Below are 26,499 nucleotides of genomic sequence, written 5' to 3'. Positions count from 1 at the left end.
GCTCCTCCTGCCTCCACCCCAGTATTAAGATCTAAATGAGCTGTCATTCCGAACAATTCAGACAACATTTCCATTTCTTTTTTGTGAGGAGAATTGTGTAAAGATCTGTTAAATTCATGAGAGAAACGGCAGCGTCAGTGCAAGAGTTGGATTTTATTCATGTTAACCGTTGACACAATCAGCAGAGGAAACAAGGCGTGACGACAGACAGGAGGAGACGTGCTGGGATCAGATCTTGTTGAAGGCTGCTATGTCGACACTCTGGACCTGAAACAGAAAGTTAAGTGTTACTCTGGAAACAAGTTACTGTTATAGTGTCTTCATCTCAAAGACCCTTCAGAACATCAGGGTGGAGGAAGAAAAAAAAATCTTTCCATCCAGATTATTTGAAGGGTTAGTAAGGACTTTCTTTTGTGTTAAAGCTATAGTATGAGTCTGTTAAGTTCAAGGCCTTACCAAACAAAGTCACACAATGCTGATAAAGTGCATAGTTTAAGTAGATCTCTTTATATAATACCTTAGTTTTAAAGAGGAACTACTGTTTTTTTACAACCTGGACCTTATTTCTAGCATAAAATACCATCGTTTACTCACCAATATCACTTCTGTTTCATTTGCACTCGTTCAGGAGATAATTAGATCAGCGTATATCAATTCAGTGAGAGTGATCAGGGCAACGCAGCTTTTAAATAACACATTATCTGCCACGAAACTCATTAATTTTGTTATGATACGCTAGTGCTGTTACCTGTTGAGTCCAGACCCTGGATGATGTCATCTCTGACGGTCGGCTTGTTTATCTGTAATTTGCTGCTGCTATTTTTTTTTGCCACATGGCTGAATATTTTTCCAATTCCGAGGTTGTGGACGACAAATTACAGGTAAACAAGCCGACCGTCGCGGGCACGGGCCGCTCAGAGATGACATTATCCAGGTCAGATGACATCATCCGGGGTCTGGACTCAACAGGTAACAGCACTAGTGGATCATAACAAAATATTGGTGAAATGAACGAGTTTCACGGCAGATAATCCGTTATTTAGAAGCTACGCCCTGATCACTCTCGCCAAATTGATATACTAATTATCTCCTGAATGAGTGCAAATGAAACAAAAGTGATATTGGTGAGTAAACGATGATATTTTATGCTAGAAATAAGGTCCAGGTTATAAAAAACGGTAGTTCCCCTCTGAATCTGAGTTGTCTGCGTCAACTAAACTGAAAAGCCTACAGCAGCTAGGAGTCCGGTAGAAAAATAAATGGTTTCTGTGAATTATCTGGCAGTCAGGGAGAATGAAACGTATTACTAATGATTTTGGAAAAAGACAGGATGGAGGACAAACAGATTCAAACTGGTGCATCGTTTCCATCTTCAAGAGTAATTACTGCTGCTGCCAGAAGGGGGAGACAGAGATGTAGCTTTAACTTAGACTAACAGTGTTTATTCACTGACTTTAATGTCTGTTCATTCATGAATGGGTCAAACCAGGGCTATTACTTTTAACGTTGTTTCATGGAGGTGGTGATTACATTTCATGGTCATGTTGGAGGCTGTAGTTTGTTCTCCTGTTAAATGATCTAGTATTGGATTAAGGTGTTTCCAGAAGTAATTCATGAGCTCAGTTTAGAGGCTCCTGAATTACTTCTAGAAACACTTTAATCCAATACTAGATCATTTAACAGGAGAACAAACTACAGCCTCCAACATCAGACTGACTCAATGCGTCTCTACATGCTCAGATTTAGCTTCGTGTTCATTCTAACCTGCACCTAAACATATGTCTGTCTGTCTGTAATTAACGTGTCTTTTAATGTTGACTTAATAAAAGAAAATCATGTCCACACTGATACTTCTGAGTCTGTTAACTGCTTACACCACGCTACTCACATAGTCTTCAAACTTGGTGATCTCCTCCTCCAACAAGTCCGTCCCCACCTTGTCGTCCTCCACCACGCACGCGATCTGCAGCTTCTTGATGCCGTAGCCCACGGGAACCAGTTTGGACGTTCCCCACAACAGACCGTCGGCCTGCACCGAGCGCACACACTCCTCCAGCTTCGCCATGTCCGTCTCATCGTCCCACTAGAGAGAGGCACAAATAAAACAAAACACATTCAGGCTCCTGCTGGGAGACACGAGTCAGTTTCAGTCCATCAAGGCAGAACTTACAGGTTTGACGTCTAGTAGGATGGAGGACTTGGCGATGAGGGCGGGCTTCTTGGCCTTTTTCTCAGCGTACTCTTTCAACCTCTGCTCTTTGAGTTTCTCTGCCTCCTCGTCATCATCGCTACCAAACAGATCCATATCGTCATCGCTGTCCTCCTCTTCGTCTTTAACTGGGGCGCTGCTCTTCTGCTGGACAGCAGTGCCCTGAACGGAATAAGGATTAGAGCCGATGTTGATAAACAAACACTTATAATCCCAATCTTTAGAAGGGAAATGAAACACAAGCGATGTCGGTACAGACTCACATTTGTGTAGGGGACTGAAGGAGCTGGAGTCACAGTGGCAGGAGACTTCTCAAGAACTGCAACCCGACATTCCAGTTTGGAGAGAGCTGCCCTTAAATCCTCCATCACTAAAGAAACAGAACCAGAGTTTATTAGGTACACTAGAATATTAGTCCTGCATTAAATCTGAGCTTCGTGAACATTTGATCAGTCTTGAAGCGTACCTAATGTTTTGGCAAGTTTAATTGACTCAAAGCTCCTCTAGAAGTCTTATAGATCGGCGGCAAATTACATTAGTGACCAGATAAATCCTAAAAACACCCATAGTGTTGGTCTTTTGTCTTTTTTTATATGTTGATCAGCTTTAGAAATTAATCAAATCCAATTACGAAGCAAATTATTTCAACATTAAAAGCCACAGATACCATGTTTATAACCTTTTTTCTTTTAAGCTGCAGATCTAACACCTCACACTCATACATTAAAAAGGCCTTGACGCAGGTAGAGAAAGAAAACACATTCATATTTGATCAGAGCTGAGAAATAAAAACCCACCTTTGTGTAAACTCTGGTTCTCCAGCTCCAGGCTGTTGATGCGAGAGACGAGTTCTCCTTGATCGGCGGCGTTGCTGCTGCTGGCGCTCTGCTCGGGTTAGAAACACAAGAGACCGATGCAGTTTAGTGAAAAAACAAGCGGCGAGGAAAAAAAAACAAAACAAGAATATCAGTCCTTTCATCAAACTCAGAGGCATCTACAGCGAAAAGCAGAACCCTGGTGGAAACGTATGAGCGATAAGCAGCTACTTGGATCGTGTCTACAACACTCCACACACACAGAAATCAGCTGAGAGTGATTCTGATGGCAGAGGAGCTTCAGGGAGACACACCAGGCTGAGAGGCACTTACAAACTGAGACTGTTGGCTTAAGGAAGGTTGAGCTGACCCTCTGTTAGACAGTGAGGTCTTCAGCTGGAGGGAAGGAGGAGGAGGAGGAGGTTTCAAGGCATGAGACAGGAGAAAGAATCAGGTGGAAAGGAGGAACAGAACTGAATAAAGTGCAAGAGGAAAAGAACTGGGGAGAGTAAAACAGAAAACAAATGGAGCAGAAGGCATCAACGTACAGCTGGACCAGACTAAAGGCAGATAAATCATTTAAATGTCTCATTAGACGGCAACCGACATAATATGACTTTGAGCTATGTGTCCCTTAATGCTGCACCAACAAGGAGATGCACCACTGGACCGTTAGCATCAGCTGCACACACACACACACACACACAGGAAAGGCTTTGTTCAAGCTGCAGGGAAATAAGAGTGTCTGACTTTCCAACAGAAGACTGAAAGTTTATTTTAGCATCTTAAATCTGGAAGCAGCGTGGATTCTGGTCAGCACTTTGATATCAGTTGACATGCAAGTGACACGACACTTTAAAGTCTTAAAGGTCTAATTGAGATGCATGTGCAGATATCTTAAACTACTATAATTTCTGATTTAGTTTAGTTTCCTGTCCCGGTGTTTCCCACAAAATTTAATGAGACCCTGGCTTTCGCGTCTTAAAAAAAGCCTCTACTAATTATGATGCTATCCCAACTATTAAAAACTATTTATACAGTCCATGGCACATTAAATAAGAGCATGTGTTTGGTATCAGTCCATCTTTAAATTACCATATTAACACAGATCTGGGGTTTAGCGACAAACAGCAGCAGCCTGTGCAGTTCATCTACATGAAAACTAAATCTGTTGATTCTTTGGACAAATGTATGAAAGATTAAATAAAGTATCTGCAAATAAAACTGTTGAACTGTTGGGTTTTGATCAACTCTCTTTAAATAATTGTAAATCTCCATGGTCTAAAAAAATTAAGAGCGCAAACATCGGGTTTTAAAAAGTCACGGTTACGTAAAATTTTAACACAAATAGCTTCACGTGAAACGTGACTGCAGTTTTCTCCGTCAGGTTAAATTCAGAACAGAAAAACGCAACGCAAGCACAACGTTGTTTGAAACGTACAAAAATATTTCCTATTCTTTATGAGACCACGGCATGAGTAAATTAGACCCCATAGTATTACTGTGTGGGAAACCCTGCTGCCCAGGTATTTTATAACCCAACCTGGTGATAATCCGTAAGATATTTTGTCTTGAAGTTTGAACAAAGCCACAGACCGTCACAATACGTAGCTCTAAAAGCAGGAAACCCAGAAACAATTTACCCAAAGGAGTTGATTTTAGATGTAGAATATTAGCTCACTGTCATTTTGAAATAACTGAATTACTCCTGTTTTACAAACCAAGTTGTAAAATCTGACGTGGGGGTAACGGTAAAAAGAAAACATACAAAAACAGAAACTAGATATAATCCTCATTTCTTCAGCCAAATTCCCACACGCTGGATATTTTTCCATGCAGTCTGACCGAGTTCCCATGAGTCGTTCACTTGTGTTTGTATAAAAGTGGAAAATGTGAGATAAGGAGTTAAGACACTGGCACACACGCTGCACTCACCCCTGCTAGAGATTTCTGGATGTTCTCCCGAGCACGAGCAATGTCCTGCAAAATGGAGTTGGCTCCGACATCCTTTAAGAAAATGAACAAAAGTCTCATTTAGGTTTTGCTTTATAAAGATGGGAGCATTAAGAGACTCCACTATCGGTGTAACCAACGTCACAACGTTTGGATGTGAGGCCTTAAAGCCAAATTCAACTTCTGAGACCGCGTGGGTTACCTGTGTGGTTTTTGGCGAGCCGTTCGCACGCTCGTAGAAACGTCTCTCCGCCTCGTCGTAGCGAGGTTTGTCAAACCAGATCTTCTCCTGGGCCAGAAAGTTTACAGCGCTCATTTTTCTAGAGAGAGAGAGAGAAAGAGGAGAGGAGGACGAGAGAGGGATGTGTGAAGAGAGCACAGGAAAGAGGTCAGGAGGAAAATTAAAATAAATCTGTATTACTATTATTTAATTAAGTACTACAAAGCCTATGTTTTATTTGCTGTAAAATCTTAAATATTTAATCTTTAAATGCCTTTTTCTTTTTAAATTTTCTCTCCCACACAGACGCCACAAATGCAACCATACAAACACTTAAAGGAAGTGGGTAAAAAAGCACAATAATACTTAAAAATCACCCGCAATGTAAAAGAAATGAATGAACCAAGATGAATGGAAAAAAAACACAAAGGTAAATAAAACAAAATATGTAATAAATTCACGCATTCAAAAACAAAAACAGAACAACAAATGATACAAATGATGAAAACTAATGAAAAGATGAACGGAAACATCTGGAGCCGTTCCATTCTCCCGGTTTGGTCATACTTGTCCCTCAGTGGGGCCTTGGAGGAAACCGACGGGGCTTCCGGCCTTCGCTCCTTCTTCGCCGCAGCGGCTTTACCGCCACTGCAACCGTGGAAGCGGCTCTCCGCGGCGTCGTACCGCCACCTGTCCAGCCACACCCGCTCGCTGTCCGGGTGCAGAAAGAAGCGGACCCCCGACTCCGACGCGCCCTCCTTCTCCGGGACCTCGGCCGGCTCCTCCTCCTCCTCCTGGATCGGGTGCAGAGCGTGGAAGACTTCCGCTTTACCCTGAGGGACCACCTGTCTCTCCTCGTCCTCCAACACTTCCTCACCGTCTTCCTCCTGCTCCTCTTCTTCTTCGACAAGGCTTTGAGGGTGGTCGTTAGTTCTGGAGGAGCTGGAGGTGCAGCTGGACCGTTTGGAGGAATTGTTGCCGTACAGGTTTTGGTAGAAGGCTGCTTCTGCGCGGTCGTACAGCGGTTTGTCTAGCCACACGTCTCTGAGCAGCTCCACCGGGATGCGGGGCAGTCCGTTAATCGATTGTCGAGCTGTTGGGGTGACGGGTGTTGCAGGAGTTGGAGCTAGAGACTGGTAACCTTCATCAGGAGTTCTGGCTGCAGTGGAGCGGTTCGGCGGCGTTTGGAGGTTCAGAGAGTTTGGAACCGACAGCTGCATGGATCCTTCAACAAAGCGGCGTTCAGCCTGGTCGAAGGTCGTCTTGTTGACCCACACCGCCTGTACGACGTGGTGGCAAGCCACCTGATCGCCGTGGTGACATGCTGGTCCCGGAGAAGACGATGGAGCCACAGTGGATGGAGCGTTGGAGCGTTTCCCTGAGGACGGAGGCGATCGTTTCGGCTGGGTGGTCCCATTGGAGGAGCTCGCCAGCCAGCGCTGGTAGAGGCTCTCGGCTCTCTCGTAGGTGCTTCGTTCAAACCACACATTAGCACACTCAGACTGCAGACCGATCAGCGCCGCGCGGGGATCGGGTGGCTGGCTGCTTTGTTTTTCCGGCTTCTCTCCGTTCTTGACCTTGTTGTCTTTCTCCTCCGGGCGGCTCTCGGGATTTGACGAGCGTTTCTTGCGACGGCGGCTTTTCCCGCTGCGCTTTCCGTCTCCGTTCAAGCTGCCGCTCTCGGGGGATGACGACGCAGTCTCTCCGTTTGTCTGGCCCGGTTCGGCCTTGCTCCTGGAGCCCGGCGCTGCCTTTGTGGACCGATCCACCTGACAGCGGCTGAGGGACTGATCGTGCTCCGACTGATCATCCACAGAGCACTGGGGGATCTTCTTAGACATCGTCTTTGATCCGTTGCAGGGAAAAAAACATACAAAAAAAAAAAAAAAAAAACACAGGTACAGGCTTTTGGATTAGTTAGAGGCACAAAGGTTTAGACATACGACGGGGTCCGACTACTGCAAATGATTCACTGAAGCTTTGGTAAAACGTTCCAGTGAAGCATCAGCAGCAGGCAGGAACACAGAAGACACACATGCAGATTTGAGAATCAGCTTTTTGTGATTCTTTAAGAATCCAATTCATCAAGTCTTGCACAGCAGGGAGTGAATAGAGAGCCGAAGTCCTTCCCCCTCTACTTCTGGGTTATGGGACCTATCTTTCGAAAAAATATGAACGGCAGTCTATGGCAAAAGATAAATTATTTTCTGGTCCCGATCGACTTGTGCCTTGGATTATACATATATTGTTTTTCAGAATAAAAAATGATTTTACATGTCAAGAATGTCACAGTTTGTCACAAGATAGTTAAGTAAAACGCTATGGAAAATACGTAATTAAACGAACTACAAGTCCCGCATGCTGGCGCGTACAGAACCGACCAAAACTCCCTTCGTGTAACTACAGCTCTGGACATGACCCGATTTATAATGATTGTCACCTCGTTTGATGCTTCTGCCTTCGTCCTGGAAGAAGACGGTAAAGCTCAACAAGGAGACAGCCATAGTTCTCAGAAGAGAGATGTAGTTCACTAAGCGATCTCATACAAAACCTAATGTTGTTCAGCTTATTTACGTCAAATAATTTATCTCTTGACGTGAAAAATTATCTTTTAAATTCACACACATCATATGTGAAATTCATGCCACAATTCGATCGGGACCAAAAAATAATTATTATCTCTCCATAGACTGCCGTTCATATTTTTTCGAAAGATAGGTCCCATGACCCGGAAGTAGAGGGGCGGGACTTCGGCTCTCTATTATGCTGCATTCGACACGGCTTGTAACTAGGAAATTGGAATTCTTTGGGACATATACAACAAACATATAAAACAACCTTGTCTAGCTTTGGGTTTGCTTTGTTTTCTGGTGCACAAACAACAAACACTCTAAAAGAACACAAAAGAAAGAGCAAAAAAATATGCAAAACACACATCAGCTAATGCTTTAGATCAAGCGTAACGGTAAAACCTTTTTTTGGCAGTAATGTATAACGTGGGTAATTATGAAAAATCAACCTGAGCATTCGAATGCAGCATGAGTGGTAACAAAGCTAGAAAGGTGTCCCTCCATGCTCATGGTTTAGCCTCAGTGTTATTAGCATTAAATACAAAAAGGGACACGGTTATTTAACAGCATTTATCTTTCACTTTGCGTACGCAGCATATTAGATAAGGTTTAAAAGCATCACAACACATGAGAGCATGCAAATAAAGCAAAAAAGTTGACATGGACTATGTTTACATGGATAATATTTCTGCAACCTGACTGAAATCAGTCTGAAGATGGAGATAAGTGGTCCAACCAATGTGGGGCATGATATCTGCCAGAAATATAACTGAAAAGGTTTTATATTTTCCACCAATTTTTTATAAATAAGATGGAATTTGATTGAGTAAAGGAAGATGGCCAAGATATGTCCATATTTTCAACACTGCTGCCCACATTGATTCCAGCTTTGTTCTTCTTTTTAACACTTGTTTGGACGACTGGTTGGTTGTTTTTGCTACCTCCGGATTTCTTCTCAACCTGATCAGGTCAGTCTGGTGTGATTGAGGTTGTTACAGGAGGTATTTTTATTCTGGTTGGGCCCATTTTTCTGATTATTAGTAGAACGTTAGCGTCCATGTAAACGTAGCCTATAAGAGATCAGTAAAAAGCAGTGACATGCAAAAAAATCAAGTAAACCATGCAGTTTTTTTTTTTCCATCACAGCATTCTGATGCAATACAGTAAATGCATTCCCTTTCATCATTTGGAGGTTAGTAAAACTGATCCACTGCTAATTCTGTTCTCTTTTTTTGGGGGAAGTCATTTCCTGCTTGACTCGTATCACAGTATCTCGTTCAAGCTCTCAACTCACCTTCCTCTGCGAAGGTGTTGAGCTCAAACTAGAATCAAAGTCAAGGGCTCAACGTGTTCTTTTCATCCAGTTTACCGCAAGCCATTGGAAGAGAAATTCAACAATCACCACCTCACAGTATCATTTAAACTAAGACAAGAAACACAACTATGAAATACAAAGAAAAAAAAAAGAGAGCTCAAAGGGATGAGGAATACTCACTTGTCAAATTCTGAATGCAAGATGAAAGAAAGAAGTGAGGTGTTAAAGATTTGTGCCAAAAAACAAAAGCTCAACACTTTACAGACTGAACACGGTTCCCACTTTTAGTTCTGTTTGAAAGGGAAGATGAAATCAATCTGAGGTGCCAATATTTTCCAATAACAACTTGGATGCATCTCAAATGTTCCCATTTTCCCTTTAATCCATCAATGTAGTACAAGAGTCAGTTTATTTTCTTCGCCATTGTCAAAAGAAGCAGCACACCTTCCTGTTCAAAGCCTCTAATTAGTAAATCAAGCAAATTAGACTTGGCAATGGTGAAAACGGCAATTCTGAATGCTGATTCTGTGTAATACTGGATACAGACTGAGCATTTTATGTTCCAGCTTTTATGGATTTTCCTCAATGAGTTGCTGGCCGGGCGAATTTGCTGCAAAGACCTTTTATTTGCACTTTTGGAACGATGGAACGAAGTATTAACTGCCAACTCACCAAGGACACGGTTTCATGGAGGAAACACTGAGCCCCGTAACTGCCGACCACTCTGTGTTCTGTGTGGCTGCACATCTACGCTATTTATTTCCACAATTTGAATGATGTCAACTAGGGATGTCCCAGTCGGTATTGGGGCTGATCCAGGCATTTATAAAATTCTAGTCATTAATTTTAGGTCTGCCATAAACCAAAACCACATCCCTGTAGCGCCAAAACATCTTATTCCTCTTTGTTGGCTAGCATCAAAGCTACCAAAAAATGGTTGTAGGAGAATGTTATTCAATACAACCAACCCAACCCAGTCAGCTCAGGCAATGGATGCACAGAAATAACAAACACCAAGTTTAAAAGAAGTTTCCTGGAGACAGAGTCAAAGTGTGACACGTGTGATCTAGGCCAGTACAAGCAAGATATTAAAAGCCTTTATGAATCTCCAGGGGGTAAACTTTATTTATTCAAGTTCGGATCATCCGGGTACGATCAACACTTCTGTCAGACCAACAACAAACAACTACAAAGTTTAAGGAACTCACTTACGGGGCTTCACAGCACTCTACTAATCAATAAAACAACGTTGCTAAAGAATTTAGTCTAAAACACATTATTATAGGAAAATATATCCGCCAAACCACTACTGGATCCTTTCATATTAGTCTGCATGTGTCTAATGTCTCTTGATTTAGCATACAAATATTAGCCACACCTTAGCATCCATTTAAACAGCTACAACTACAGCGTTTCTCAGTTTAGGAACCTTTCAAAAGAGAACAAAAGCATGTCTCTACTCAAAACGGCTCAAGAGCAGCGTTCAGTTTAGTTTTATTTCGTTTGCAGGAATGGTGAGAGCTTAATGGAGCTATTGTCAGACATATCCATTAGTTACACGAGGTTTTAATTATGACCAACACTGGTGATACTCAGCATTTGTCAGAATCAAACACAGTGTTTACACAGATGTAGACCAGTCTGGGCACTGCTGCCGCTTTTAAAGTAAACAGTCGTAAACATATTACTGTATTTGAGGAGGACTATTTTTAGCTCAGTGTTTCTGGCAGCAGGACGGAGTACGAGGGACAAAAATAAACTACAGTGGTAACGGAGATACATGTCACTCGGTGCAATCAGGTTCAGGACAAAAATAGGAGTCTGTAACACAGACAAATAAGATGGAATAGGATTCGAATAGCAAAAAATTCATCACCGGGTTTGCTCTCTAGACTTCAAATGGTATTCCTATAACATAATAAAACGGGAATCACTTCAAAATCTCGTTCATTATACATGAATGGTAACAGCTGATGCAATCGAAGGACATTTAATTAAATAACGATTAATTCATTGAGGCCCGTGGAGCAGTTTACATCCTCAAAATAGAGGAAAGATGGCGATCAGTGATTGTCAACGTCTTTTTAAAACTCAATTATTTGTGTTACTACTCTTTAACGTATCATACACTCACCTGCCAGTTCATTAGGCACACTGTAAAACAGTCCTGCACTAAAGCTTAGCTCCACTACACTTCTGGTATCTGGTTTAAATAACATAAAAAGGAAGTTAAGTGTGGCCGTTTTGTAATGTTAAGTGACGGAAGTTGATTTGATTTCACTTTTGATAGAGTAGCCCAAATAACCGCAGTGAAAGAAAACAAATTCTGTTCATTTACACTGAAGGACACACATTTAATATAACAAAAGAAAAGTGCATCCGTAGAATATTAAAGCCACATTATTTCAAAGATATTCTTCCTAAAATTTCTTTGAATATTAACAGTGACAGCATGTTCCAATTCAAACTGATTTTCATTTTGAAATTCCAATAAGGATTCATAAAATCCCCAGATCTATTTCTTTAAATGCACGCCGTTTCCAGCATCTTCCTAGTCAGAAATCGGTCTTGCAAGAACAAATCTTAACACCTGACAGAAGCTACAACCCTAACTGCACCGTGAGGCCTGAAAACTGAGAAGAGATGCACAAAACTAAAGTCACAAGATGTGAAACTAGAGGTAAAAACTCTGGAAACTGAGAATATCTCTAAATTAATTTACATGGAACCGAATCTAAACCCTGCAAATGATGATCAGACACGTGTTCCTATTATTTTGACATGAGAACATGAGTGTTTAATTCAATCCATTTTAACAGCAGCATCCTCCAAGATCATCATATGGTTGAATTAACACCTTTCTGACACTATTTCAACATTAGAGCATCCATGAAGCTGAGATTTAGAGCAGGACTGTGACACTAAAATGCATTTACTTAACTGGCAAGTGGGTGTGCATGTAATTAAGTCAAAGCTACTGATCTTTCTTATCCCTTTAGATCTGTGGCAAATTATAAATGGACCAGAACAAATCCTGAAATCATCAAACATCATTTCAACCATGAGTTTAGCTTCTGTACACTTCCTCTTGTTGTGAACAATAAGCCCTGCTCCTGCTCATGTTACCAGACACAGCAGGTCCTATTTAATTATTTATTTTAATTGTTTTAAAGACTACACACTAAAGGTCAAAGATGTGTTGTGTCATCGGTGCCTGAAGCTAAAGAGCAGAAGCTGTCATGATGAGGAAGGTGCGCCTTGCTGCTAACCCCCCTTCACCTTAACGCTAGCCATCACTTTGAGCTAGCTAGCTAGCATTTCTAGTTGTTTTTTTTAAAACGTGACAATAAACGAGCAATTTCTTAATTTTTATATTCGTGTTAAAAAACAAAAATAAAATAAAATAGCGAAAGCGGAGAGTGAAGCCGGTATTCAACCGGCGGCAGGCGTGACTGCCGCTCCGGGCAGCGCTAGCATGTCAGCTAGCTAGCTAGCTCCATTCAGCTAGCCGCTAGCTAGCTAGCTAGCCAGCTAGCCCGAGCTCCTGTAAACGCCTCTATATTTCATCAATTCACAATTTTCCTTTTAAATAAACTAGAGGAGGAACATTGAACACTGAAACACTGGTTGTCAGTCAGCGGTAACGTTACTTACTAGTGTCAGTGTTAGAGAACAGGCCGGCGGATAAGACGCGTGGTTCTCCAGCAGTGAGTGACAACGGGAAGGAGGAAGAAGAGGAAGAGGAGGAGGAGGAGGAGGAGGAGGAAGAGGAGGAGGAGGAAGCAGCAAGGAGCGTGATCTTAGAGGATGGGGGAGGGGGGGGTTATGAATCATTAATGTCGCCTCATGTAATGTGTTGAATTTGCTGACATTTAAAATGAGCATGAATGAAAATGTCTCTGCTCCAAAATGTCCATTTAAACCTCAACACTCATTATTTCCAAACTTTCTCCAGCTGTGGCTTTTTACAGTTCAAGTTCAAGGAAACATGGCTCTCCTGAGAAATGAAAACTCTTCCACAATATAAAGACTAAAACAAAGGATAAAAGCTGTTTTCTAAAAAAGCAGCATGTGGAAAATAGGAAGGAAATTTATGTGCAACAGCAATCAGCAATAAGAGTGAAATTATACATGTCATGCATTGTGACAGACAAAACATTTCACCAATAATCTATTCCCTTTAATAAAATTTAAATGTATAATTCAGGCACTTGCTTTTTGTTTTGTTTTTATGTACAAATGTGATTTTTAAAAACCTCTGAACAGTTTATTATTCCTCATAACTTCAGTGCCATGAATAGATTTGTCTCATAATAATTAAAAAACACCATTACAGCTTTTTAGGGACCATATCGGCGAGTTTAGACCCCTTTATAAATCCAATTTATAATCCTAAGAGGCTGGTATAAATAGTAATAATAATGCATTTTATTATTATTTTCTAAGGTTATATTTTGCCGTCTCGTCTATTAGACACAGTAGAGGTTTAATGCTGTTTTTCAATGTATTCTTCCTATTTATTGTTATTCTTATTCAAATATCAAGGCAGATTTATTTTTTGTTGTCACTTGCCAGTTCATTAGGTACACTAGTAAAAACAAATGCATGCTAATATAACGGTCCTGCTCTAAATCTCAGCTACATCAAAGTTACGGTGTTCAGCATTTGTTTAAAATAACAGAGAGCTGTTGAATTGTTAATTCAATCTGTTTTAACACCACATCACCTCTAACTACATCCTCGGTCCAGGTTTAATGCCGTGTTTTTGATGTACTACTTGGTGAAATACTGCGTCCACAGTGTCACCAGATCATTAATGAGAATCAACGAATATCTCATTTAATTTAATGCCACCTTCTGTCTCATGCATGCAGGGTTTGTATGTTTCAATTAATTTAAGGGATGCATTAGTCATTCATTCATTTTCTGTAACCACTTGTCCTGTGAAGTGTTGAGCTAATAAATTATAAACAGATCCTAGAATAGTCTGTCAGTGCGCTGCTTGTTTTTCACCAAAATATTCAGTTTGTAATTTTATAAAATAGATTAAATAACTACAATATTTCTTATATATATGTTAAATATGATTTGATCAGCTCTCTATTCATGGTTGCAGATGACATCATTTCATTTTTCAAGTCCAAATTAAATACAAACCTCTGATATAATCCCAAATCTCCTGGGTCATGCTCATAGCCGATTTCAAGAACTCAACTTAAAAAAAGGTAAAAACTGCACCAAGAGCGTTCGACATGACACTTTATGAAAACCGACTCTACACACTTAGGTTGGCATCGTAGCTCATAAATACTTTTCTACACATGGTGTTAAACACACACACATACACACACACACACACACACACACACACACAGTCGGCAACTACATATTACAACTTCACCAGAAACCATCATTGGAATGCAGCTGCACAACCACAGTCACTCTTTAATGATCCCAAATTCAAGTTTTATGCTTAATTTAAGAATTAAATACTGCAACACGTTAATCTTCCACTCCACATTATATGCACATCATAATCCAATCAAGGCCAGTACAGATGTTTACATGCTACACAATCCTAGTCAGTGTTTGTTTTTTGTTTTTTTTTACTTTAGCTCGCAGGCTAAAATTAGTCTTTAATTAATCTGAAATGACACGTACTCAGTATTTTATTTGGATTATAACATCCACAACTACAGCCAAGATCAAGTGTTGTTCTGCCACATAGATACGATTATTCTGTGCACGTAAAAACGTCCATTCTCTCAAAACTGTTGATCACACACGCTCACGATCAAATCATTTACTTGTCATTGTCAGCCCTAAGATTAAGCCAATATCTCATTTTTGCTCACTTCAAATTCCTCGCCAAAGACACAGACAAGAAATATGAACTGCATTTTTTTGTAAAAGGAAAAACTGAGTTGAGAAAATAAAAAGTAGTGACAAGTCTTCTTTTTTGTTTTTGTCTCTGTGTTCCATGAAGACACTGAGCAGAAAATGTTCTTAAAAGGCAACCAGCAGCAATCATTTTTTGCTGCCTGATGACTTTCGTCCGAGCTCCTTGGCTCTCTCTGTGGCAGACTCCACGGCGCTCATGGTCGCCGCCCTCACGCCGCCCTGCTCCAGCGTGTGAAGCCCGTAGATGGTCGTACCGCCCGGTGTGGAGACCTCAGAGCGGAGCTGAGCCGGATGCTTCCCGGAGTCACGTAACAATCTCCCAGCACCCTGCGGTAAAAAAAAAAAAGGCAAATGATGAGGTTCAAGAACTCTGAAGTGAAGAAATGAATTTTAGTGCAGACGGTGTAAAACTGACCAGAACCGTCTGGGATGCGATGCTGTGGGCCAGAGTGCTCGGCATGCCCATTTTAACGGCTCCTTCAGCTAGAGCTTCAGCAAAAAGGTACACCTGCAGAGAAGAACCACATGCAGGACAATAAAGGATGAATGGTCTACTTTATCTGCTCTTCCATTCCCATGTGCACAGTATACTATACCATAATAACCACAGAAAGCACAGATATCCTTAAAATAGTTATTGTTTTAGGTTTGGTTCTTTCAGTCCACTTAATTCCTGTCATCTTTGTAATATATTATTAAATATTAAATTCTGTTGTAGTTTGCTGTTAGTCCGGTTTACTGACAGTGTCTGTGTCTATGACCTTGTTCTGACCTGGTACCAACATGTGTCCCAGGTCATTCCATCACAAGTGGCACACAGCCTACTCATAGTCAGTCATTCAGTCAAGAATAAAAGGATATTAAAAGCTGTCCTAACGATGCTTTTTCTTTTTCTGGCCATTATACAAAAGAGCAGACATGTCACTATTGTTTTAAAGTCAGATTATGCAGAGGGTGTCGACTGAGTAGGGGGTCCATGAGTGTAACCCAGGACACCTTGAGTGTGTTCACGCTACTAAAAGGACGGAGTCATCTCCAAATGCGTCCTCAGTGGGTTCCCACTTCTGCTCTGTTAAAACAACAGGTGCATCTCAAGTCTCAAGTTACATAAATGAAAAATATAGATTAATGAGTGTTACGTGCGGCTGTTCTTCCCGTCTCCTCCCCTGGCCTGCTGAGCACATGAATCTCATTTGTGCTCAGGTAGGGGAGGAGACTATATAAGGAGGCGAGGGAGGCGGTGCTGCTGTCTCATTCTCTCACCATCGCTGGCGCACATCGCGACAACGCTGGTGTCCAGGTTTTGTCCATGTTTCTTTGTGTTGAAGCAGGCGGATTATTAGTTTAACCTATGAAGTGTTAAAACTTCGTAGGCTTTATTATTTTAGTTTGGATTGTAGGTGACCAGTAGTCCTGTTTTTGTTTTTTGTTCATGTCGTTTAGGTTTAGTTTAAGTAATTTAATTTAGTTGGAATGAGGTCGGGGTGCTACGGCCCTATGTGTGCTGGCCCCGTTTCCGAGTTCCTCTTTTGTTCTTTTTGGCCGGTACCTATAGTCCTTTTGTAGAACAGAGACACTTTAACGTTCATGTCAGCCTGTTATCTTGTCAAAGCTGCTTTAATATAATATTTCGCGTCACTAGATGGATTAAAGCATGTTTTGATTAATCCCCATTCCAACAATTCAAAGACAAATATTCAAATAATCCCAGCACACTCACAAAAGCTACTCCGCTCCCACTCAGCCCGGTGTGGATGTCGATCCAGGCCTCGGGCCCCTCCTCCACCAAACCACAGCGATGCAGCAGGGAGCGAAGCAGAGCGCCATCCTCCGGTTTGGCGTGAGATCCCCGGGCAAACAGGAGAGCGCCTTCCTGCACCAAACAGGGCAGGTTTGGCATCAGCCGGATGGCGACAGAGTTCTCTGGTAGGAGCTTGAAATTAAAACAGAGAGAGAGAAAAACAAACAAACATGATGTTTAGACGATGAACAGCACGGCATTTATCTTGAAGCCGTTTCATCCTAACTGCAGCGCTCACCTCTTCCAACGTTGCCAGAGTTACTCCGGCCGCCACAGACACGATTATGTGTCTGTCGGTGACGTGTTGCGAGATCTCGTTGAGGACTGCAGGAACCAGGTGAGGTTTGACAGCGACAAAGACGATGTCTGACCCGCAGACCACCTCCACGTTGGAGTGGGTTACGGCAATGCCCAGCTCCTGGAAGCAACGAGTCAAGTCATTTAGCTGATTGTAGCAGCTCTTATACACAAAATGAACTCATGCAGGTTTACTAAAAAATAAAGTGTTAAATGACAAGAAAGAAGGAAAGAAAACACAGCAATAATTTGTGCAGAAGAATTAGAGATGACGACGTGAACAAACTCCTCCAGTGAGATAAAGAAAAGTGTTAGCATCAGTAGCAGCAGCTGTGTTTTAGCACAGAAGTGTTATCGATGCCACCGTATTAAGATATCATTATTATTTTACATTCACGAAGGACGTCGCAACACTTTTTAAAAAGTTACAGTTGCGGTAAAACAGTGAGTGCTCGTCAGCGTCTGGGATGCAAAGCGGCACGCTAACTCTCAAGAGAAGTCAGGCTCCTTACTCTTTTCCAAAATTATTCTTCCAGGACTTTATTACTGACATAAGTTCCCGGTATGAGAGACAGCGTCAGGACCTGGATGAACAGGTTTATTGAGACAGAGAGTATTGTGAAGAGCCGACTATAATTACCAACATGTGAAAACATCTCTGAGGATAAGAAGTACAGAACTGATGCTTTTAAAGTTTCTATCGTACATTTGTTTTATTTTCTGGTTGTTTTTTTTAGCAGTTTTTGTTTTTTTTAACTTCAGCAATCCTTTTTTCTGACTTTGGCAGTGAGCTTTAGTGCACATCTTCTATTATTAAGGTTATTTTTAAGTTAATATGATTTCACTGTTTGGAAGAACTATTCTAAATAAAAGGGATGAAAGCAAATCTGTTAACTTGTACTGAAAAACACAAACATATTTGATATTTTTACTCATTAAACTCACAGATATTCTTCCTAACATTTCTCTGAACATCAACTACAATGTTAAAACTTTTGACAAATTGAATGATTGTACTTGTTTGTATACTTTGGTAGCTGGAAACCAGCACCATCAAGAAAAGATTTCATGCATAAAAAGGAAGATTTAAGCAACAAGTTTTACTTTTGCTCACCTCTGACATCCCTTAAATATATTCCGCTGGTTAACAGATTGTTTAACGTTATATTCGGCTAAGCTGTGACTGAAAATCCTTAATCTGAGAACACTGATTATTAATTTCTGTGCAGGAGTTACTCATTCGTGCTTTTAAATATCACTTAAACTGGTGAGATGAACTCAACACATGCAGAAATCCATTGCAAACCGATCCACTGAAGCGGTTTGCAATGAACCTGCAGAACCTGATCTGACAAACAGTAACCGTGATCCTCACCACTGCTAACTGCCATGTCTTATTGAGAACCGAAAGACAAGTACACAAGATGGAAACATGTACCTGAAAGCGTGCCAAGTTCCTGGAGGACGGCGCACTCACTTTGATATTTACGGGAAGAACATTCCCTACAATGAGAATATAAAGTTGAACCATTTACTCCTTCACTCAAACTCCTCCTTCCTTCAACACATCTCTCTCTCTCTCTCTACGGACTCACCAGACAAGATGCCCTTCGCGATGCCAAAAGTCATGTTTCCCGCTCCGATAAAGCCCATCTTCAGCTGAGAGTCCATATCAGGGTCCATTTTGATCTGAAACCAAGGACATGGGACAGATAAGAGGAGGAACGGTCTCGGCGGTAACTCAAAAACTGAGGATGAGAATCACAGGACGACCTACAACACGATACTGTCATGGCACAATTTCCACAGCACCAACCTACGCACATTACCACACTTGTACGTCATGACTGTGTTACATGTAACATCACTTTAAGACAATTACTGCTGATCAATTAGAGGATCAAGCATTAATCCGTCAACTTAAAGAAAGTATGAATATGTCTAAAATGTCTTGAGACACTTAATATAACTCAATAAATCTTATGATATCATGATACTGATGCTGTATAACATCCAGTAATAACCCCTCTTGTGACTCTTGCTCCCATGATGCTTTGTTCAGACTGCAGCCAAAACAAATTTCTCAAATACTCATTGTTGTGTGTCCAGACGCCACAATCCCATCTGCATAGGGTTCTTGCAGCTGGTGACGAAGCATGAGAACTTAAGGTCCAGCTTTGAACGTCAAAAAAATATATCTGGTCTCACATTTCTACTTTTCTACCACAAACCATCATCTTCTAACAAACCTAAACCAAACTGGGACACAGAAATCATTTATAAAAACCAAAATAATACGTAATCCAAGAGTAAAGGCAACAAATAAACGCTGACTTTTGGCTTCACGAAGGACAAGAACTCCAGTCTTGTGACTTAAAGTCGGGTGTTTGACTCATTCATCCACCTCCACCAAGTTCCTGCTCAGACTTTATATCTGTTTATACTCCATCACGTCTCCTAAGGCCTTTCTTGCCCCGAAAGCAAACTTCTCCAACAACCGTAGCAGCACGAATGCTGCAAAAGATGTCCAATTAAAATACATCTGATTATATCTGATTTAAACCACATCAAAATCTGGTTTAAATCCATTTAATCTGTCAAAAAAATATATATAGTGGCAGTCTAAACAAGCCGTAAGATATCTCAAGAGAACAAAGAGGCAAAAGAGAGAGACGTGCTGTGATCGTTTCCAAAAGAAACCTGATTACTGTGGAAAATCAGGTTTAAGGCAAAGAATCTGATGACATATTAAATCCTGTTGACAGCTGGTCGGTAATCTGATTTCACCTCCCCTCCCCTCCCAGTCTAGTTTCCCTGTTGTGTTGGTATTTTAGCATCTGCAACCCTGTCCCGAGTTCACAGGGCCAGTCAGTCTGGAAGCAGATTATGTTATTTTTAAATTAATATTGTCGCTTTTGTTTTGTTTTTTTGAGCTCTGGTTGGACAAAGTACTTTAAAGAAGTTGCCTTGGCCTCTAATAGCCTGCTAATGGCAGTCAGTTGATCAAAAACAGATGACGCAATAAAGGAAACACTGAAAACCTGCACATTATTCACCGTAGCACTTCAAAATGATCTACTACGCAAACAGTCCTGCAATAAACCCTGCCTTCAATTAAAGTTTTGAAGCTCAGTGTTGGTTTAAACCCTTACTACTAATCTAAATGTGTAAATAATGTGCTGTTGTGGACTTGTCTTTGCTTCTTCTGTGTGTTTTTCTTGTTAAAAAGTCCAAACTGGGCACAACCTTAATGGAGACTGTGTTTGCTGCAGGACTGTTTTGCTGAGATGTAAACACAATAAGCAGCAGACAGCTGGCCTGATGAAAGCATGCATCTGTTAAGAAGACACATTTATGAGGCTACATCTCCTCCACGGTCCGGTCGTCAACCCCTACAATTAAATCCAGGTTCTGAGCGGTATTGTCCGGGCAGGGCTGCGGGCAGGGCTGCGGCCAGGGCAGCATCGACGCCTCCCCGTCCGAGTCCTCCGTCGCCTCGTCGTTCCTGTCGGAGTTGACCCCGGCTCCGACCAGGGGGTGCCTGGACTCCATGATCGCCACCATTGTCTTCTCGTAGCGCCACCAGCCCTGTATCTTGGTGGGCGCCGCGGAGTGGGGCTCCCGCTTGCACTTGTAGTACGCGCTCTTGAGAAGTTTCCAGCGAAACTTCAACTGGTCCACGGAGCGGTGGTAGCCGGCCGCTATCATCCTCCTGTGCGCCACCTTGAAGAGTTTGTTGTTCCGCACTTTCCGCCCGTCCAAGCACTTCTTCATGTCCAGCTCCTTGAGAATCTCGAGGAACAGCTCCGTCTCCTTCACGTCCCAGTTCTGCTTCTTGATGCCGGAGTCGTCCATCGCTGTGGAGTTAGCTTAGCGGCTAGCGAGCGTTAGCCCAACGGTAGAATGTTCACGCGGCTAGGTTGCTAATTAGATGCTAGCATGTCTGCGGTGGCCGGCGCAGAGCGGTGCTGCTGCTAGCTTAAAGATTTAGCCGTATTTAACCTACAGTTTGTAAAAACCCGCGCCAATAAAACGTTTAAAAACACTTAAAACCCCCAAGTTTAGCCAAAAACTAGCCCTGCCGCTGCGCCTAGCAAGCGATAGCTAGGAAAATAATCCAGAACAGATTAGATTAGAAATACAATGCACGTGTTTCTTGTTGACTGGACAACCATAAAGTAACACGGAGTGACCAAAACACGAAGCCAAGGGACGCTGTCAATAAACACCGGCTAACGGTGGCGGTAGATAATTTATTCACCTGCTGTTTCTTGTCAGATTTGTTGAATTCCGACGTGTTACAAACCTCAAACTGTAGTTTAATTTTAACTGTCAAGCACGTCGGATACTCCAGGGTCATCCACAAACCAACCAAGCCAGAGTGGTGTACACGGAACCGTTGGTCTGTTTGATTTTGACCCCTCCTTCTCCGCCGCTGCCGCCGCCGCCGCATCCATGTGGGCGGCGCCTGCCTTGTAGCATCCTCAGTGACGCGTTGACCGCGCGAGTGTTTTTTTTTTTTTTTTCACCGCACCTACCCGGGATTTAAATCGAACGCACTCCTAAGAAAAATGTGAGCGATTCTATTGGCTGCGTCCAGGAGGCGGTGGACAGAAAAATCAGCTGTCATTCCAGTCAGCTGTGTGAGGGAGACCCGGAGGGAAACCTTTATCCGACCGTCCTGCAGAATTAAACCACAGGTAAAAACAATATTTAGACATATTTTAATCGGTGCAAATATAAATATATATGTGATAAATGTTTGTAATTAAATATATGATTGTTTTAAATTCAGAACATATTTTCTTTTTTCCATGTGAAGATGACACGATACAAGAACATTTGTGGGTTTGCTTCCATAATTAAAAAAATAAAAATCTTAAACTGATTTAAATGTTTTTTTAAACCAAAATTGTGTGAATGGTTCTCAAATGATGCTGCAGCGTTTGTGCAGAGCAGACATGCCTGGGCAAGCCTCCGTGTGGTCTTCATTCAAGTCAAATACATAATTCATGTTTCTACTATGTCTTGCATTTCATCAAAGCAGCTCTTTTATTTGTTTTAAGACACAAACCCACCCACCAAAAAATAAATGCATTTAAATTTTAAAACCTTCCAGTACATTTATTATATTTGTCCAGTGTCGCCATCTTGTCGCATCCTTTTGATTTCCGTAATTTTAAAGTTTATAATCTTTATAATCTTTCTGAAAGAAAGTTTATTCGTGCATCTTTAGTCTAACGTAAACGCATGCGCAGACCGGCTTTAATTCCACAGTGGTGCTGTATGCAACTATGCAACATCTCTCCTCCAGCTATATGTTTGAACGTTTTAAATGTAAACTATTTGGATATTCATTTGGATTATAAGTTTTTAAGATAATTAAACTATATTGGTCCCAAAGATAAATCTATTTTTATGCATTTGATCATATCTGAAAGGGATTAATATGTATATTTCATCCTCTCCTGCAAGTTTAATTTCACTTTCATTCCTCCACCTTCTAATTTTTACTTTTGCAAAGACGACTTTCAGATTTTTAAGATCGGTAAAACAAACATGAAGGGAAGTCTTCTAGAAAAATAGATGCATGGAATCAGATTAACTTCATCAATCACTGTCAGTTGCTCCCATAAAGTGAGTGTTGCAGGGACATAGAGTAAAATACAGATATGTACAAAATATATAAAGATGCATAAAAACAAAATATTGCACAAAGTGCTTCCAATTAGCAGAGGATGGTTCCATTAAATGAAAATAGTTGGCACATGCTGTAGAGGACTTTGTGAATGATTTCCACTCTAATTTTCACAAACCTGTCAAAAATACTGTTAATATATGATAGTAAGTAGGAGGAGCACATCTGAACGATTAGACTTACCACATCAAAACAAAGCTACAAACATGTGTATTGTGAATGTATTTCCTGTATTTTGTTCACGGTGTTCAGATCCAGACATGGGCCGTGTCCTGATCCCCTGCCTGCACCTCCTGCTAATGTTCAGCCTGCTGGCCTGTCGGTGTCCTGCAGCCAGCGGGTTGTTTGAGTGGTTGAGGAAGGTCGAGTCTCCTGCAGCACCAGTGGCAGCACCTCCTCCACCAGCGGCAGGAGCTCCAGCGCTTCTAGCAAAGGATGCTCGGTTTGAGATGGCGACCGGAGACGAGAAGTTTTTGGCCGAGGCAAAGCAGATAGAGCTCAGCCCGTTGGACAGCTGTCACCACAGGGTAAATGCAAGCTTTTTAAGACCTTTATGTTTGTGATGTGTCTGATTTAAATAGATATTTTAATCATGGAAAAAGTGGCACACAAAATTTCAAAGGAAAATCTGCAATGTGGTGCAAATTTTAGGCCAAAAACATATGAGTGAAGTCTGGAAAAGTGTGTTTTTATATCAAATTGGACATTGTAGCTTAAACACAGAGTCACAGCAACCTTCACATACTTCTTCGCTCCTGCACAGGTGGTTTCCCAGCTAAAGTCGAGCTGTGAAAGCCTCTCAGAGGAAAAGCTTGCGAAGCTCGGAGTGGTTCTGTTTAACTGCCAGGCAGAGTCTGAGGGACGACGGACCTTCTCATGCACAGAGGAAATGGTAAAATATGATCTAAGGAGAAACATACACTAGTTTTTAAGGGGTTTTAACTTCCCGTTAATCTCGATTTCTTGTTTCAGACCCTGAAAGAGTGCACGGCCGACATGGATCCAGACACGTGGAACGCCTACCACATAGTGAGCAACCGAGCGCGCTCCGTGTGCTACGCAACTCGCCAGCAGCTTTTTCGGCGCCGAGCAGAACACACGGTGAACGCCCTGATCTCCACCGCCACCAGCCAGCTGGACACCATGAAAGACCTGAAGGTAGAGCCGGCTTTTCTTCTTCTTCTTCTTCTTCTTCTTCTTCTTCACGTCCGGTGCACTTTTCTGCAAGGACTCAGACCCTGCCTCGGTTTAACGGTCGTTGATCGTGGCGTGGTGTTTTTTCTTTCTGAAACAGGAGGGTCAGCTGGAGTTGAAGGAACTGGCCGCGGCCTCGCTGGACAAGCTGGTGGAGGGTCACAGTGCTCTGCAGGCCCAGCAGGGGAAACTGTACGAGGGCCAGGAGCAAATGGAGAGCTCGCTGAGGGACAACCTGCAGCGTCTGGGGCAGGAAAAGGCCCTCATCGCTTCTGGACAGGAGCTGGTCGCTCAGCTCATTCAGGGCATCACCAAGAGAATGGGTGAGAGTTGATTTGTTAATCTGGAAATGCCTGAACTGCAGGGATCTTTTAAAATAAAAACAGACTATATTGTCCTTCTTCTTTTCAGAGAACGTGAGCAAGCATCTGCAGATCCACGGCTCAGAAGTGCAGGACAGCCACAACGAGATCGTAAAAGACCTGGCGGACGTAAGACACCAGGCTCAGGACATCTACCACAAGATCGGTAAATTAGTCGCAGCATTGTTCTGTGTGCAGTTAACGTCAACGTCCTCTTGAGTTTCCTATCCTCCTCCCACCACACCCCGTGGCCAATCAGACCACAGCATGTCAGAGTTCCTGCAGTACCAGGACCGGACCACGCAGTACTACTCCGACCTGATGAGCAAACTAGAGCGAATGAACAGCACCCTGGGCTTCATGCTGCACTACATCGACAACATGCAGAGCCGGATAGAGGAGAGGCTTCACATGATCCAGGGCTACCTGGGCTGGGCAGGTGAGACACGGCGCCCTCAGTGTCACAAAATACACCTTCCACCTACTGAAACCTGTCCTCATGTCATGTCTCTCTTGTGGTTCTTGCCTCCCCAGGTCTGAGTCTGACAGCCATGTGGACGTGTGTCGCACACACCTGCTACTTCGTGCTGTGTGCCGTCCTGCTCACGTTCCTGCGCTGTCCGGGCTTCTCTCGAGCCACGCTGCTGCTCGCGGTGCCCCTGAACGCGGTGGCCGAGGTCAACCAGCAGCCGGCGCTGGATCTCGCCGGCCTCAGCCTGCTGCTGCTCACCGCGTCTCTGGGTGCAAACTTAAATCTTCCCACGAGGCAAAATGCAACGTCTCCGGGATTCTGGCGTGTTTGTCACTGTGTTGTCGTGCGTCTGCAGGTCATTGGTTCGTGTGTCGGTTGTGGGGGTGTTTCCAGAGGACGGGAAAGGCGGCGGCCCCGCTCCCGCTCGGCCCGTGCAACATTGTGGAGCCTCAGAAAGAGTCGGTGTCATCGAGCTGCTCATATCCAACTTCTTCTACGCCTCAGAAGTGAGTTATTTTATCTCATACCTGTTTATGCAGCGTTCTTTGCAGAGGATCAATCAGTTTCCACTCCAGACAAACTATTCCTCTGCTGCTTCTTGTTCCATTACTCCCTGATATATTTAAAACTATTAAATGTTAAAACACTAAATTATTCTTGCAGAGTTCTCAAATTATTTGCATCCCCTGCTTTTTCCCTATTTGATGCAGATTCATTTTAAAAACTTTTGCTCCTATTACTCATAAATATAACCACCCTCTCTGGACGTATTCCGTCTCATGCTTTCATCCTCAGGGACAAAAAAGACGACATCCTGGAGCAAGACGACTTCCTGAATCAGGACAGCTTCTTATCAGGTGGGAACACCTCCTGCACCTTTTTTTTTTTTTTTTTTTTCCCCCATAGGAAAATAAATCAGGACTACATTTAGTTTCTCGTGTTTGCTCTCATGTAGGTAACCTTGGCGTATCAGCGGTGTCTCCCCCTCACAGGAAGCCGGTCCTCGAGTCCAGGTTTAGGACACCACATCAGTCCACTCCCAGGTTTATAGCACAGCCTGTCCTCTCAGCGGTGAGCACCTCAACTTAAAGCAAAGTGACCTGAAGAGGTAGCATGTTCCACTAATTTTCATTTTGTAGGCACTGATTGAAAACCTATCCCCAAAGAACCTGGGTGGTGCTTTTGATGTAGTGCTCGACTCTCGTAACTTGGCCAACGACTCGCGAAGTGCAAGTCCCACGCCGTCACTAGTCAGCAACAGGTCAGAGGTTTAAACTTCATCTGAACTCTCTCGTATGCTTTAACCACGATGATTTCTGATTGTTTGTCTCTTTCCTGTGGCAGCTCCATGTCCGGCCGTCAGCTGTGCAACGGCGTCACAAAAACAGGGAAAGCCTGTAAGAAGAGAGCCGTCCCGGGACAGGAGTTCTGCCGGGTCCACGAGGGAGGACACAGCTCTTACGTTCAGTCCTGAAATGTTCAACTTTTCCAGATTCTGAGCTGCAATTAACCGTTACTGTCTTTGCTTTGAACACTAAGTTTCACTAAATGGCTTCTATATTATTTATACTTTTATATTTTTAATCGCTGCGACTGTGCATTTTTAAATAAATTATTTCTTTGTGTAGTAATGTTTGTATTACATGTTATTAAACAGCACAAATATGACTTTAATCACCAGGGATTTTTTAT

The 26,499-nt window shown here is 42.4% G+C and overlaps 3 protein-coding genes across 4 annotated transcripts; 1 reads left to right on the top strand and 2 right to left on the bottom strand.

Annotated features, from left to right (window-relative positions):
* Nucleotides 1-133: 133 nt before the first annotated feature.
* eef1db (eukaryotic translation elongation factor 1 delta b (guanine nucleotide exchange protein)) lies at nucleotides 134-12,828 on the bottom strand. Its single transcript, XM_084547520.1, has 8 exons — nucleotides 12,737-12,828; nucleotides 5,180-5,297; nucleotides 4,960-5,031; nucleotides 3,007-3,094; nucleotides 2,473-2,579; nucleotides 2,171-2,371; nucleotides 1,889-2,083; nucleotides 134-267 (listed from the first exon to the last, which is right to left on the bottom strand). The coding sequence occupies exons 2-8, from the start codon at nucleotides 5,291-5,293 to the stop codon at nucleotides 229-231; spliced, it is 816 nt and encodes a 271-aa protein (XP_084403646.1). The 5' UTR covers nucleotides 5,294-5,297; nucleotides 12,737-12,828; the 3' UTR covers nucleotides 134-228.
* A 1,880-nt stretch (nucleotides 12,829-14,708) lies between these two features.
* On the bottom strand, nucleotides 14,709-21,315 carry pycr3 (pyrroline-5-carboxylate reductase 3). Its single transcript, XM_084548253.1, has 7 exons — nucleotides 20,478-21,315; nucleotides 18,677-18,770; nucleotides 18,520-18,584; nucleotides 17,023-17,202; nucleotides 16,704-16,916; nucleotides 15,399-15,491; nucleotides 14,709-15,310 (listed from the first exon to the last, which is right to left on the bottom strand). The coding sequence occupies exons 1-7, from the start codon at nucleotides 20,934-20,936 to the stop codon at nucleotides 15,110-15,112; spliced, it is 1,305 nt and encodes a 434-aa protein (XP_084404379.1). The 5' UTR covers nucleotides 20,937-21,315; the 3' UTR covers nucleotides 14,709-15,109.
* Nucleotides 21,316-21,728: 413 nt separating this feature from the next.
* Nucleotides 21,729-26,462, top strand: bmb (brambleberry). Of its 2 annotated transcripts, none has more exons than XM_084548754.1 (13): nucleotides 21,729-21,781; nucleotides 23,032-23,306; nucleotides 23,543-23,671; nucleotides 23,752-23,937; nucleotides 24,074-24,296; nucleotides 24,385-24,501; nucleotides 24,595-24,774; nucleotides 24,870-25,076; nucleotides 25,163-25,313; nucleotides 25,603-25,664; nucleotides 25,763-25,878; nucleotides 25,974-26,068; nucleotides 26,152-26,462. In XM_084548754.1, the coding sequence occupies exons 2-13, from the start codon at nucleotides 23,040-23,042 to the stop codon at nucleotides 26,279-26,281; spliced, it is 1,863 nt and encodes a 620-aa protein (XP_084404880.1). In that variant the 5' UTR covers nucleotides 21,729-21,781; nucleotides 23,032-23,039; the 3' UTR covers nucleotides 26,282-26,462. The 2 variants fall into 2 exon arrangements, with proteins under 2 accessions (XP_084404880.1, XP_084404879.1); XM_084548753.1 differs by having other exon boundaries at nucleotides 25,947-26,068; nucleotides 26,152-26,460.
* Nucleotides 26,463-26,499: the final 37 nt, after the last annotated feature.

This window comes from Chelon labrosus (assembly GCF_963514085.1).
Source record: "Chelon labrosus genome assembly, chromosome: 7".
Taxonomy (NCBI): domain Eukaryota; kingdom Metazoa; phylum Chordata; class Actinopteri; order Mugiliformes; family Mugilidae; genus Chelon; species Chelon labrosus.
Note: the sequence above shows the minus strand (reverse complement) of the source record. Positions and strands in the feature narration are given on the sequence as shown.

Bases quoted from the DNA above. Each gene is read 5' to 3' on its own strand.
- pycr3 (XM_084548253.1), bottom strand. From the start codon at position 20,936: ATGGACGACTCCGGCATCAAGAAGCAGAACTGGGACGTGAAGGAGACG. The intron at 18,585-18,676 runs GTGAGTCCGTAG...TTCTCATTGTAG, and splicing joins CGCGAAGGGCATCTTGTCTG to GGAATGTTCTTCCCGTAAAT. The intron at 17,203-18,519 runs GTACATGTTTCC...CGTTGCTTCCAG, and splicing joins GGAACTTGGCACGCTTTCAG to GAGCTGGGCATTGCCGTAAC.
- bmb (XM_084548753.1), top strand. From the start codon at position 23,040: ATGGGCCGTGTCCTGATCCCCTGCCTGCACCTCCTGCTAATGTTCAGC. The intron at 23,672-23,751 runs GTAAAATATGAT...TTCTTGTTTCAG, and splicing joins TCTCATGCACAGAGGAAATG to ACCCTGAAAGAGTGCACGGC. The intron at 24,297-24,384 runs GTGAGAGTTGAT...TCTTCTTTTCAG, and splicing joins GGGCATCACCAAGAGAATGG to AGAACGTGAGCAAGCATCTG.
- eef1db (XM_084547520.1), bottom strand. From the start codon at position 5,293: ATGAGCGCTGTAAACTTTCTGGCCCAGGAGAAGATCTGGTTTGACAAA. The intron at 5,032-5,179 runs GTAACCCACGCG...ATTTTCTTAAAG, and splicing joins GCTCGCCAAAAACCACACAG to GATGTCGGAGCCAACTCCAT. The intron at 3,095-4,959 runs GTGAGTGCAGCG...TAACCCGAGCAG, and splicing joins TCCAGAAATCTCTAGCAGGG to AGCGCCAGCAGCAGCAACGC.